This window comes from Arachis ipaensis, chromosome B10 (assembly GCF_059453495.1).
Source record: "Arachis ipaensis isolate K30076 ecotype BB chromosome B10, ASM5945349v1, whole genome shotgun sequence".
In the NCBI taxonomy this organism is placed as follows: Eukaryota; Viridiplantae; Streptophyta; class Magnoliopsida; order Fabales; family Fabaceae; genus Arachis; species Arachis ipaensis.
The window spans coordinates 111032829-111047068 of record NC_142435.1 but is presented as its reverse complement, the minus strand read 5'-3'; the positions used below and the strand labels follow the sequence as shown (position 1 = coordinate 111047068).

The window sequence follows — 14240 nt, the reverse complement described above, 5'->3', positions numbered from 1 at the left end:
CTAGGATTGCCTTTGGCGACCCAGAATCTTACATCTTACATATTGGGCACTATTACCATACTGAGAATCTCCGGTTCTCATACCATATGTTGTTGTTGATTTACAGATGCAGGTCGTAATTCACCTCGGTGAAATTGCGGACATGGTGACAGAGCGAAGTATGGTTTCTTCCTAGCTTATTTCTGTTTTATTTTGTTATAGTACTTTCTCTCACCCTTCTTGTTTTAGACTTTATGGCCTTAGAGGCTTATTTGAGAGATAAGTTGTATAAGCTGTTTTAACTCCAAAACTCTATATTTTTCTGTTTGTAACTAGTCGGTCTAAACTCCGCAGGCTATGGTTAGAGTTCTTTTGTTTATCATACTTTTGTATATCCATCTTTACTATTATTATTATTATTATATTAATTCTCATGTTGTATCCTGTTCCTTTACGCTTTTAGTTATCGTGTGTGAATGCCTCACGCTTGTAAATTCGCTTTATGCGATTTTGAACTTTAGTCCTTCATCGGGCTCCTAGTATTATCTCCTTCTACATTTATTGATGTATGAGTTTTAGAACTGTCATGACGTCTTGTTATCCTTTGCTTTACAGCTAGAGGTAAGGCTTAGGGTAACGAGGTGTTACATTAGTGGTATCAAAGCGGTTCATCTTCGTGAGCCTAAGGGATGGACCGATTGTGCTTCGTTGCACACTTTGGGTCATTTTTCTTTCATGCTATTTATTTTATTTGCTTAATATGCATAGCATGCTTGTTTGTGAGTGCCTTTGGGGATAATTGAAGTAATGAGCTTGAGATATTGAGACTGATCACCTTGATATTGATTGTTTAGTATGGAAAGGCAACCCGAATGGCAACTCATGAATGAGGTCAATCACGTTCACAGAGAGATAGTGAGGATGACTAGCCTAGTCAATGCGTTTCGAGCTCAACATGTTCAAGAGGACCAGTTCGTAGAGCTTGTGGCATATTATTTAATGGGTGAGGTCCAGCACTGGTGGCAGGAAAAGTGCTGACTGATGCAGCTACAGAATGAGAATGATGCTTTTGTGGTTTTAATGATGATTTTCAATTTCTAACTGGTATGGCTTTAAATCATGTTGAAAAATTTTAAAGCTTGAAATGATTTTGAAATTTGGATTGGAACTTTTGGTTTAAATGATTTGGTTTTAAAACTACGTCGAAAATTCTTGGTTTAAATGATACAGCTTAAAAGAGAAGTGAGTTTTATTATATGATTTTGTCAATTTATGATTTTGTTTTGTAATTTAACTCATCGAAAGGGATTCAAATTGAAAAGCTATGATTTAAGGATTTTAACGAATTTAAAAAAATCATGATTTAAAGTAATTAATTTAAGAATAAATGATTTCTGACTTTTTTGAAAAAGTTTTAACAATGAACCCATTTAGATTGGACTTGTTTTAAAGATTTTGAAAAATATTATAAAATTGATATTTGGTTTGAGGAAAATTTCGGATTTTTAATGATGATAATCAGAGTGACGCAGCGGAAGACAAGAGAGAACATTGACATGATAGAACGTTTTAAGAAGGATATATCACGTGATTCAAATTTTTGAGAGCAAAAATTTTATTATGAGGGGAGAATGTAAGAATTGGAGTGAACGCTTTAACAAAATAATAATTTAATTGCCCGAAATAGGTTCAAAAATATAGAAATGATATTTTGAAAGTAAAAAGGTGAAATTTGATTTCAATGAATTTTTTTTCTGAGTTAGAAAACGTATCTTTTCAAAAAGTTTTTTTTAAAAAAAATGCGTACTGGCACTTAAGCCGGAAGTACCGGCTCTAGTCTGTCCAGTACCGGGCACTAATCTTAAAGATTTTGGCCCAAAGTGGGCCAAACGGGCTAAAAACACTTAGCGGGTTGGACCGGACCCATATGGGCCCAAGTCCAACATATAAATGCCCTAACTAATGAGCTTTGAGCTCATTTTCATCACAAAGAGAGAGAGGGGCGCGGATTAAGAGAGAAGGGAGAAGAAAGGGGGTGACACTATTCATTGTCACCTTCCAGGAGCCATAACTTGAGCTACGGAGCTCCGATTTACGATTTGTTTGCGGCCATGCAAAGCTCTCGACGAGCTTTTTGTTTCTATATAGATTTTTTGGGATTTTGGTGTGTTGGCTTTAGTTTGATTGTGAATTTTGGAAGTTTGAGAACCTAGTGAACTTTGGTAGATCATAACTTGAGCCTCAATTTTTGAAATTGATTGGAATTTATTTTAAATTAAAGATGATTTCAAGGGCTTTAAAATGATATAAAGTTTGAGGAAAATAGATTTTTGTAGAGAAAGTTATGGATGTTTAAAGATTAGGGTTTAAAACAGAATTTTGCAACTTTGTAAAATTTTCTAAGTCTGGGAGCATGCGTACGCATATTCCCCCCATATGCATACATGTCATTCTGTTTGGCACCTATGCGTACGCATACATGTGTATGCATGCATACGCGAAATGGGCCAAATTGTGTGTATGCGTATGCATACATAATGCATGCGTACGCACACACCCTGTTTTGCTGAAAAATAATTTTTTTTTTCTCGTTTATAAGGGTTCTCTAACTTTTCAAACTTCCTCCAAATGTTGTTTAAGAGTTAGGCCTTAAAATTAATAAAGATGGGTTAGTGAATTATATTGGTAATTTTCTGTATGAGTTTAGAAGATGCAGACTTAGATTCTGGATTGTTGTGAACCAAATTAGTGTATGTTGAGTTGTAAAGTATTTCTTAGGAGAAATTTGAGAAAAGAGAATGATTATGATGAAAATGGAAAGTTGATGATGGTTGTGACGAGTTGAGGACTTGGAAAGGAATGATGAAATTATTGGATTATATGGGTGTGTGTGGAGCCTATATCTTCGGCGTGGCAGATTTCTCTGCTGCATGAGTAGTTGTTGTTGAGAGTGTGCGGGGCCTATATCACTGGCGTGACAGATTTCTCTGCTACATGAGTGTGCGGGGCCTATATCCTTGGCGTAGCAGATTTTTCTACTGCATGAGTAGTTGTGGTTGTTTCCTTCTCTGCTACATGAAGTGTGCGAGGCCTATATCCCTAGCGTAGTAGAGTCCCTATTGCATGAGTGTGCAGGGCACTATATCTATGGCGTGGCAAAAAAGGATACATCTGGAAGGATATGTCCGGTTGACATTTACGGACCGACAAGTGATATCACGAGCCAATAGGACAGGCATTCATCATATGCAACTCTTATGTGCTTGTTTGCTTTGATTACTTGAGTTTACCTAATTGTGTAATATGCCTACTTGCTTCTTGAATTACTTGTTATATATGATTACTATCTGTGTTTTACTTGCTTGCATTATCTGTGATTGTCTGGTGCTGAGAAGGTTAAGTAGGCGGTGGCGATACGATCGCACGGAGAGTAGGTTGGTGAAGGCTGTGGGACAATGGTGACTAGTTTTAGTTAGAAATCCCCTAAGTTTAGATAACCCTATTTATGGTTTATGGTTAAGTTATTTATTTTTGTTAAGCTTGAATATTTATATTCGATGTGAAGTTCTAAGATACTTGAGAGCCATTTGTTGCCTCCAAGGCCGTACTTTGTGAGGAAATCGTTCTAGTTTCTGTCGAATGAGTCTCTCATGTACGAGTTCCAAACGACATGGCTCATCTCTTGTTCGATTTCTTCGTGTCCTTTGTAGCTGTTTAGTTTGTTTGGGATCTTCTTCATGATGTGCCAGATGCACCACCGGTGAATTGTTGTTGGCATGCACATCTCAATTGCCCTTTGTATCGATGCACATTGGTCGGTAAGAATTCCTTTTGGTGCCTTCCCTCCCATGCAACAGAGCCAACACTCGAATAGCCATTTAAATGATTGGATCTCCTCATTTTTTATCAGTGCGCATCCGAGAAGTGTCGACTGATCGTGGTGATTCACGCCCACAAAAGAACCTAAAACCAGATTGTACCTGCATAAATGGATGCACCCAGACAGTGATGAACCGAAATTCGTAAATTCACTGAACCTAAAACTATACATGACTAAACAGAATACCTGTTTGTGTTGTAGGTGGTGTCGAATGAAACCACATCTCCGAAATACTCGCATGCGGTCCTGCTTCTTGCGACGGCCCAGAATGCATGTTTGATGGAGTGATCGCCTTTGAGGTTAAACTCGAAAAAGAAATTTTGGTTCTTCTCTTTCATTCTTAGTAGGTACTTTCCGAATTCTTTGGTATCCTCTTGTTCGGAAACATTTCTTACTTCCTTTGTGATGTAATTCTTCACATATTTTTCCATAAAACTTAGTTCACGGTGGTTGCCGGCTGCTGCTACAAAGGATTGGTAAGTTTTGCTCGGTCTGATTCCGGCTTCCTCGTTGGTTTCGATGGTGCGACGCACGAACATGCTTAGCTCCCTGTGTTATTTGAGCATCTTTGCCCGGTCTGGACAGCAGGGATGTGAGGATTCAAAACGACTTTGGAAATTGTCCAAAGACCAACGTCCTTCATTATGTGTAAATAGATCTTGGCTGGACAGTTTAACCTAGCTGAGGGGTTTGTTTTCAAAGTTGGAGATGTCTTAGATTTCCACCTCTCCTCTCTGATGCATACAATTAGTTGATTCTTAACCTCGTCTCTCTTCCGAGTTGTGTTCCTTATTTTTGTAGAAAAACCAGCAAGTTTGGAATAATGTTTATAGAACTTTCTAGCTTCTTCTAGTGTCTTGAAAATCATCCCCACCTTTGGGACAAATTTTTCATCCACAACACATCTGGTCTGCATAATGAACCGAAAACGTCATTATGGTGAAACAATTATATAATACTCAGTGAACGAAACATAATCTATTGTATAAAATCAAATTCAAACAACTTTCTGTATAATGAACCGAAACACGTACTCATGGTGAAACAATTCTATAGTACTGAGTGAACGAAACATAATCCATTATACAAAATCAAATTCGAAACACCTATGTCTATAATTTAGATATTATTAATTCAATTCAATTCAATTTTGATTCAAAAACACCAATGTCCATTGAATTCAATTAAAATAAAATTAACAATTGCATTCCATTCAATTCGATTCAAAATTGAATAATCCAAATCTCATCAGCATGATTCGTTTCAGAAGAATAATCCAAATCATTCTCATTCAACTGATTTGAAGTTGAATCATTCATTGTTTCGATTCAGAAGTGAAGATCAAAGAAGAAAACGAACAAGGAGGAGACGACGAAGCTTATTACTTTGAAGGAGGAGGAGGAGGAGGAGGAGGAGGAGGAGGAGGAGGAGGAAGAGGAGGAGGAAAACGCGAGCAGAGAACAAGGTTTAAGTTGCAGTAGAAAGTTTACGTTGACGCAAAAGGTTTATCACGCAGCAGAGAAGCTTTACGTTATATGCGGCATGTGTATGACAAACGAATGAGGGTGTGGGGGAGGCGCGTCTGGAAAAAGGAACTTGGATAACTTGGATGAATTATTTACATGGATGTAGAGATATTCTGTACTACATAATAATTAATATTAATAAATAAAAATTATTTTTATATGTATTTACATATTTTATATTTGTTTATTTTAAAATAAAAGATTATACTTATTATTTTTAAAATATTATATATTAAAATATATTTATATAAATATATATACTAATATGTTTTATATTTATAAAGTTTATTAATACTCTCTTTTAATCATAGTCATTAAATTCGGATCAGACTGATTAGTTCAACTGAAAAATTAATGAATCAAATTTTAAAATTGATTTGAATTACTCTTCTAACCATTTCTGCAATTGACCTGCAGAAAATCAATTTAAATCGGACATATTTGACCCGATGGGTCAATGTTCTGTTCACGCACCTCCATGATGCACAAGTAGTGCCATGGATGACTTTAATACTATTAGTGTTAATAATTATATATATATTATAAAAGCAAGGCGAATGCACTTATCAAGTTATATTAAAGACTTATAATTATATATATATATTATACTAAAAGTAATTATATATTTAAATTAAAACAATACAATTTAAATAATATAAAATATTATTTTTGATCTTTCATAATAATATTATATTATTTATTTTATAGTTTAATTTTGGTATATTAACAATATAAAATATTTTATATAATTATTCAATCACTTTTGTTCTTTTGAATAATTATTCATACGGTTAATATAAAAAGTAATTATTTTTTTAGAATTATTGAGTCAAACAGTTTAATTAATGATCCACCGATTAAATCATTAACCCAATGATCCAGTAATTTAGTCAGATTAATTCTTGGTTGAGTTCTGATAACTATACCTTTAATAGTTATTATTTAATTTTTATTTAATAAAATCTAATAATTGATAAAAAATAGTGCATCCAATACGCACAAAATTACTGAACTCGTTTTAGACACACCCAACTATAAAGTATCAAACTAGAAAAACGTAAGAGATGTAAGTTTTTACCAATAGAGACAGAAAGCTTTTAAAGATATAATAAATGTGGCCAATGGCATAAACATTTGTGTTGTAATTATTTGGAGTTAATACTCAAAGAGGTCTCTGAATTCGTAGTTGAACCTCAATATTGTTTTTGAACTTAAAATTGTCTTAAATTTGTCTCTCAACTTAATAACAGTTATCCCTAAAATACTTTCTGGTGACGAAATAATGATGATGCCGTTTTATTTTTGGTGTCCAAATAGAATATGAACGACGTCCTTTAAAGTATTTTGAGGGGTTTTAACTCCAACATATGTTAAAACCCCTCAAAATACCCTAAACGATATCGTGTACGTTCTATTTGAACACTAAAAATAAAACAATGATATTTTATCAGTCCAGCATAGCTTTTAATTTGGTCTCCGTTTAGCCACGTCATCATTTCGTCATCGAAAAGTATCTTAGGAACGATCGTTGTTAAATTAAAAGACAAATTAGGGACAATTTTAAGTTCAAAAACGATATTAAAACTCAATTATATATACAAATTTAGGACCATTTTAAATATTAATTTAATAATTTGTGTATAATTCTATCTTCTGTGTAACTTTTCATGTGTATATTTATTTATTTTTTATTTATTACAAAAACTTATAAAGTAAGCGCACACTAGCGTCTCAAATTGTAAAAGGTTCTGTATATTAATTTTTTTAATAAAATAATAGAACAGAAATTATTTTAGATGTGAAGAAAAAAATGATATTTTATTTAAATATGAGTGTTTGGGATATTTTACAAAATTGTAGAGGTATTAGAAAAGCAGTCTAACACATTATCTATGTGTTACAACATATTACTTGTGTGTTGAATGGATGTGCGCCACGTGACAACACGTTACCTGCGTGTTGCATGTGATTGTACCACGTATCCAACATGTTGGTTACGTGTCGACTCAGTATGTTATCTGTTTGCAACGTTTACTCACCTGTATATACACCAAAAACTTCCATTTTCAGGTAAAGTACACCTCTAAAACCCATATTAAAAATTTTTAGCCATAATAAAATGTTTAAACAATTATTTATGCATGAGATATTGATTTACGTGATATATATCCTTTATATATTAAATGTTGGTGGATACTACAATAAAGATTTTATAATTGTCTTCATATAAAAATATTTTTTTTATTCTTAGATGATAAATTGTATGGTTAGATTTTGATATTTATAAAAGTATTGCTTTGTTTAAAGTGTAACTAAATAAATAAATCACACTTTTAAATAAAATATCTTCATAAAAAAATGTTTTTGTCATCTTTATTTAAATAGTTGTCTTAAATATTTCTGTTTATTATAATTAAAAAAGAAAATCGTCCTTATTTTATATTTACGGGATACGCTCCTAAATAAGCATTTGAACTGTGTGAACTTTTATCTTTATATTCTCATAAAAATTAAAAGGGCTAGTCATAAGTCATGGGATCCCAACAAGTCAAAAGTTCCAGTGAAGATATTTACATGTCAAACTTAAGCTAGCTATTATAGTTAACTCCCTCACCTCCAAAAAAACCTAGTATATGTAGTTTACGTATAATACATATGCCTCAATGCATCTAGGCATAATCTATTGATAAAAATAGGGAAAAAGGAAAAGAAAACAAGAACAATTTTAGTCTATGTTATAGTGTAGTATAAGACTGGTAATGAATAGGGTAAAATAGAATTTGAATTTAACTTTAATCTTATATGGGTTGAGAATATTCTAATTTTAATTCTATTCGTTCTTAATTTGTAGGTACTCAATTTTATTTGTGAGTTATTAAAAAGATGCAATATTATTATATAATTTTATGATAATTTAAAATAAAACTGATTTTTATATAAAATAAAAAATGTATTAAATTATTAATGAATGATCTTCTCTTAGTGGCTAAGGATCTTTTGTATTTAGTGAGAGATCTTTGATTCAATATTCACTTAAAATATATTTTTATATAAATATATAACATATATAGAGTGCGAGCTGGTCGGATAGAATTGAGTCTCAATTCACACCCTACAATACTCGCTGTGGATCGGATTGGCAACCCTATCCGATCGGATCGAGTCGAATTGAATATCTGCGGGTAGGGTACATGTTGCCACCCCAATAGAATAGGTGGTTAATTTTTAGTTGACTTTATTTTTTCACCTTGAGACAATTTTACTGTTCTTTTTCTTTCATACTTTTAACATATAAGTAAGTATATAGTAACAAAACAGTGTTTTGTTTAGAAATGCAAAACACTTTTTCGTTAAGTACTATCAAATTGCCTAAAAAGATAAAATTTTGCATGTGAAACCAGGTAATATGTGTATATTTCCTTAAGCACGTGATGACAGAGTATATATTCTTCAAGATATAATGATCCCATTCATCGTCGACAGTGGAAATGGAAGACTCAGAACCCGAAGACGACCCACATTATAAAATTTCTAATATCCAAACACAGCAAAATGTCAACAATAAATCAATAATGATATAGTATTCTAAAACCGTTATTGAATAATTCTCTTAAATATTACTCCAAATAAAACGTATGATCACAACAAAACAAGAAAGTGAGAATAACATGAAACAATAGAATGAAGACTCCCACGTTATCCGAAAACCAAAGGAAACAAATAAAACAAAAAAGGAAGTCAAAAACGGGGCTTATTTTTTTTTTAATATGGATGAAAATGGTGTGTTATGCATTATTATTCAATAATGCTAGGAATCATGATGGTTTCAGCCAAAAATCAGCCAAATGCCTCTTGATGAATCTAAAATCTCTACGTAGATAGTGTTTATACTAGGTATTAGGATGTTTCTTTTCTTTGTAAATTGGATGGTTCTGAATCTGTTTTCTGATTTATCATGTTTTAGGCATTTGGAGAGAGAATGAGGGTGAAGAGACGGAAGTTAATTGAATCAGTTTCTGTGATTCACGTTGCAATGATACATCTCCTCCTAATTTGAATCTGGTGAAATATTTAATAACCAATATTTTAAATCATAAATAAATAAAACTAATTACTATATTTATAATTAATTAAGTTGTTCCATTTTTAGTTGATTTGGAGTTGGTTTCATATACTTTTTCTTATTATTATTAGAATAATTGATATTTTTTATATAGTATTAATTTTTTTTAAAAATTGTTATTAGACAAATTGAACGGTTGAATTTGTAAGAGACGAAGAAAAATATAAAATTAAAGGGTTTGATTTTAATGTATACAATTTTTTTTTAAAACACTACATAAATATTCGATAAGTCTGAATTTAATATTTAAAATTTTTTTTATTTTCTAAAATAGAAATCATTTTTAACTTTTAAAAAGTAAAATTGGATGATTTGATTTCAACGTTATAAAATTCGTAATTTTTTTTTAAAAATAAATCGGTGCATCCAATTTATGAAAGGACCATAACAATAAAACACACCTTGAACTTAACATACATGGGCATTACACATTTTCTTTTTTAATAATAAAATTATTTTGCAAAAAAATAACTATAATTTATCTGCAAGAGAAATATTTAAAACTAGTAAAATTATTATTTTTAATTATTATTTTTTATTATTAATTTAATTTTTTAGTTTAATAATATATTTTAATTAATTTTTTAAATATTAATAATTAATTATTAATAAAAAATAATTAATTTTGTTGATGTTTTATTAGTTTTTTTTATCTATGTGCTATGCATCACAAAAAAAAATAAAATAAATTGCAGCGCCAAGTGGAACAGCTAATAGCCTAATATAATTAATTAGTCAACAATTGATTATCCATAGTTGCCTTTTAGGTGGATTTTAATTTTATTTTAGACCATAAATAGCTGCGAGGGAAAAATTATACTGGCGTTCACACCTGCATATTACTACAAAAGTACAAATGATAAACATATATAAGTAGATGAAATTATTAATGAAAATTAATATAGTCATGATTCATGAAAGACAGAAAGAAAAACCGAAAATCAAAGTCAAATAGCTAGTGCCATCAACTAACCCAACTCTACAAGAAACATAATCTTCAAACATCATTCATGCATGTGCTAATAATACTGAAGTTGGATTTCTGAGGAACAAAGCAACATATTTGGTGGTGTGCTATGCTATGCGTCAAAGTGTAAACACAATTGGAGCAAATACATTTGTATTCATCAAACTCCGACCTAATTGTTTGAAAAAATTTCAAAATGGAATACTAAATTCCGTAATGTTGATACCTAAATATCTGGGATTAATATTCAAATTCGTTCCCGAAAAATTACGCGATCTTCCTTTTCGTCTCTGAATGATTTTTTTAATCAAATTAATCTCTGAAAGATAAAAAAAAAAGTCAAATTAGTCCTTCTCTCTGGGCGATGAAATTATTAATAGAAAAGAATAAGAGAGATTTTGAGAAGAATTAAAGGAGAGATAATTTTATTGAAAAAAATTTTTAAGAAGAAAATATACAATTACTAATGTTTTGTTTGTCAATTATATTTCTATTAAAATTAGTAGTATAAAAAAATATTTCAAATTTAATATTATGAAGAAAAAATAAAAAAAATTATATAAGGACTAGTTTGACTAATTTTTAAAATTTGAGGGATGAAAATGACTTACATTTGGACTTTCAAGGACTATTTTGACTATAAAAATCTTTTGTACATGTCAAGTGACACGTGGCATGTCACGGGTATACCACGTGTCACTGACCTGCCACGTGACATTGACCTGCCACGTGGCGTGCCACGTATCGCTGACTTGCCACGTGGCGTTGACCGTAGTGTTGACCTGTCACGTAGCGTGCCATGTCATCATGCCACGTGGCACTTAACGTGCCACGTCATCGTCCATCTGACAGAAGGACTAATTTGATTTTTTTTTATCTTTTAGGAACTAATTTAATTAAAAAAATCATTCGGAGACGAAAATAAAGATCGCGTAATCTTTCGGGACGAATTTGAGTATTAATCCTAAATATCTGTTATATGGAAATCAATGGAGCCCATTTATTATTATTATTATTATTATTATTATTATTATTATTATTATTAAGGAACATCAATCTACGAAAGAAATGTGCATCTAAGGCTTCGTTAGGAAAATATTTTTGAAAATGTAATTGTAAATCAATTTGTATTTGTAATTTTTAAAAAATAAAAAGTTTTTTTTTAAATATTTAAAATAGAATTTTTAAAATTATTTTTTTTTATTAAAATTAAAAAATTTAATATAATTTTATATATTAATTAATTTTTTCCCTTACAAAAATGATGATGATAAAAATGATTTTCTTAAGAAATCAACTAGGATGAAACCAACTCTAATTAATTAGTTAAAAAATAGGTTCGTGATAAAAAGTTTTTTATTATCTTAATTTTTTAAATTTTAAAATTAAAAATAAAAAAGAAGTTGATTTATATCAAAATTGATTACCTAGACTTTTTCAAACAAAAATAATTCTAATAGGTTGACAGGTACAGGTATGGAAAATATTTAAACAATTCAATAAATTAAAATATTTTGATACCCTTTGTGGCAACTGTATGACTTGTATAAAAAAGATCCCCTCCCCCTCCCTATAGGAATCTATCGCTACGAAAAAAAGAACAGAGCAAAGCCAGAAATGAAATCTGACTCTGTTTTCTTCTTCTATTGCTCTGTTTCAGTCTCACCCTCTGTCTCTTTCGTACATTAAACCTTGACATCATTAAACCACAGCAATCTCGTAATAATAACAGGAAAGCCCATGGAAACAGAGGCCGAGAGGCCCGGGCTCCCACAACACCAAGCCCACACTAAGCCTCTCTCCGGCATTAACGCTTATGTTGCAAACAGCAGAATTGGCAAACGCTTCAAGCTCTCAGAGCGGAACACCACCTTCACCACCGAGCTCCGCGCCGGCACCGCCACGTTCCTCACCATGGCATACATACTCGCAGTCAACGCCTCCATCCTCACAGACTCCGGTGGCACGTGCTCTGTCTCCGACTGCGTACCACTCTGCTCCGACCCTTCGATCCCACTCTCTAACTGCACCGGACCGTCACTCTCCATCAAGAAGCCCGACGTTTCCTGCAAGTTCGACCCGGTAAACCCGGGCTACGCGGCCTGCCTGGAGAAGACCCGTAAGGACCTCATCGTCGCCACCGTTGCCTCCTCCCTCATTGGCTGCGTCATCATGGGAGCCTTCGCCAACCTTCCCTTGGGCCTGGCACCGGGCATGGGCACAAACGCTTACTTCGCTTACACCGTCGTGGGATTCCACGGCTCCGGTAACGTCTCCTACCAGAGCGCACTCGCTGCAGTATTCATCGAAGGCCTAATCTTCCTCCTCCTCTCGGCGATCGGGCTTCGAGCCAAGCTCGCCAAGCTAGTCCCTAAGCCCGTCAGGATCAGCTCCTCCGCCGGAATCGGGCTTTTCCTTGCCTTCATCGGGCTTCAAAACAACCAAGGAATAGGCCTGGTCGGTTACAGCTCGTCCACACTAGTAACCCTGGCGGGCTGCCCGAGCTCATCCCGGGCATCCCTGGCGCCCGTGATCGCCGCCGCAAATGGAACCGTGAGCCTAATCCCTGGAGGCACAGTTTCCGGCGACATATTCTGCCTCCGGGACAGAATGGAAAGCCCAACACTGTGGCTGGGCCTAGTAGGCTTCATCATAATTGGTTACTGCCTGGTGAAGAACATAAAAGGCGCAATGATCTATGGCATCGTATTCGTAACCGCGGTATCGTGGTTCCGTAACACGAAAGTAACGGCGTTTCCAAACACGGACGCCGGAAACGCCGCCCACGAATATTTCAAAAAAGTTGTCGACATTCACAGCATAAAGAGCACCGCGGGAGCGCTGAGCTTCAAGGGCATAAACACAGGGCATTTCTGGGAAGCCCTCGTAACGTTCTTGTATGTCGACATTCTCGACACCACCGGAACCTTATACTCCATGGCGCGCTTCGCCGGCTTCGTCGACGCCAACGGCAACTTCCAGGGTCAGTACTTCGCCTTCATGTCCGACGCCACGTCCATCGTCGTGGGATCACTCCTCGGCACGTCTCCAGTCACGGCGTTTATAGAATCTTCAACAGGGATAAGGGAAGGAGGGAGAACGGGGATAACGGCGTTGACGGTGGCAGGGTACTTCTTTCTTGCGTTCTTCTTCACGCCGTTGTTGGCGTCGATACCGGCGTGGGCGGTGGGGCCGCCGTTGATACTGGTGGGTGTGCTGATGATGAGATCGGTGGTGGAGATCGATTGGGATGATATGAGGCAGGCGATACCGGCGTTTGTGACGCTGTTACTGATGCCGTTAACGTATTCCATTGCTTATGGTCTTATTGGTGGGATTGGCACTTACGTTGTGTTGAACCTTTGGGACTGGTTTTCGATGCTTTTAGGTCACTATGGCCTCTTTCTCAAACCATCTAATGCTCCTCCTCCTTCTCCTCCTCCTTCCAATTCCCATAATCTTGGGGTTCAAAGTAATGGATCTTCTGTTAAAGAGCTTCAATTACATCATGTTTAGGCTTGCTTTATTGGATTATTTATTTATTTTTATTAGCTTCTCCTTCATACGACAATTTGATAGGAAGCTAAGCTTTCACACAGTACCACTAAGTAGTCTTCTTATGACCTTTAGGTAATAGAACCACTTTTGAATTCAATTAATGTCCAATTAAGTTGCATACATTATAGTTTTTTGGTAATAGGGATTATTATTGTGAATACATGCTTTGGTTCCTTTAATGGTTAATGTATACATTTGTTACTCTTT

General features: G+C 34.1%; 2 protein-coding genes across 2 annotated transcripts; one reads left to right on the top strand and one right to left on the bottom strand.

Moving 5' to 3' along the window:
• Positions 1 to 3875: 3875 nt before the first annotated feature.
• Positions 3876 to 4398, bottom strand: LOC148581306 (protein FAR1-RELATED SEQUENCE 5-like). The gene is made up of 2 exons (XM_088492345.1): positions 4046 to 4398; positions 3876 to 3942 (listed from the first exon to the last, which is right to left on the bottom strand). Exons 1-2 carry the CDS (start codon positions 4396 to 4398, stop codon positions 3876 to 3878), a joined length of 420 nt encoding a protein of 139 aa, XP_088348471.1.
• Positions 4399 to 11956: 7558 nt separating this feature from the next.
• On the top strand, positions 11957 to 14240 carry AZG1 (AZA-guanine resistant1). The gene has a single exon (XM_016326077.3). It carries the CDS (start codon positions 12216 to 12218, stop codon positions 13989 to 13991), a length of 1776 nt encoding a protein of 591 aa, XP_016181563.1. The 5' UTR covers positions 11957 to 12215; the 3' UTR covers positions 13992 to 14240.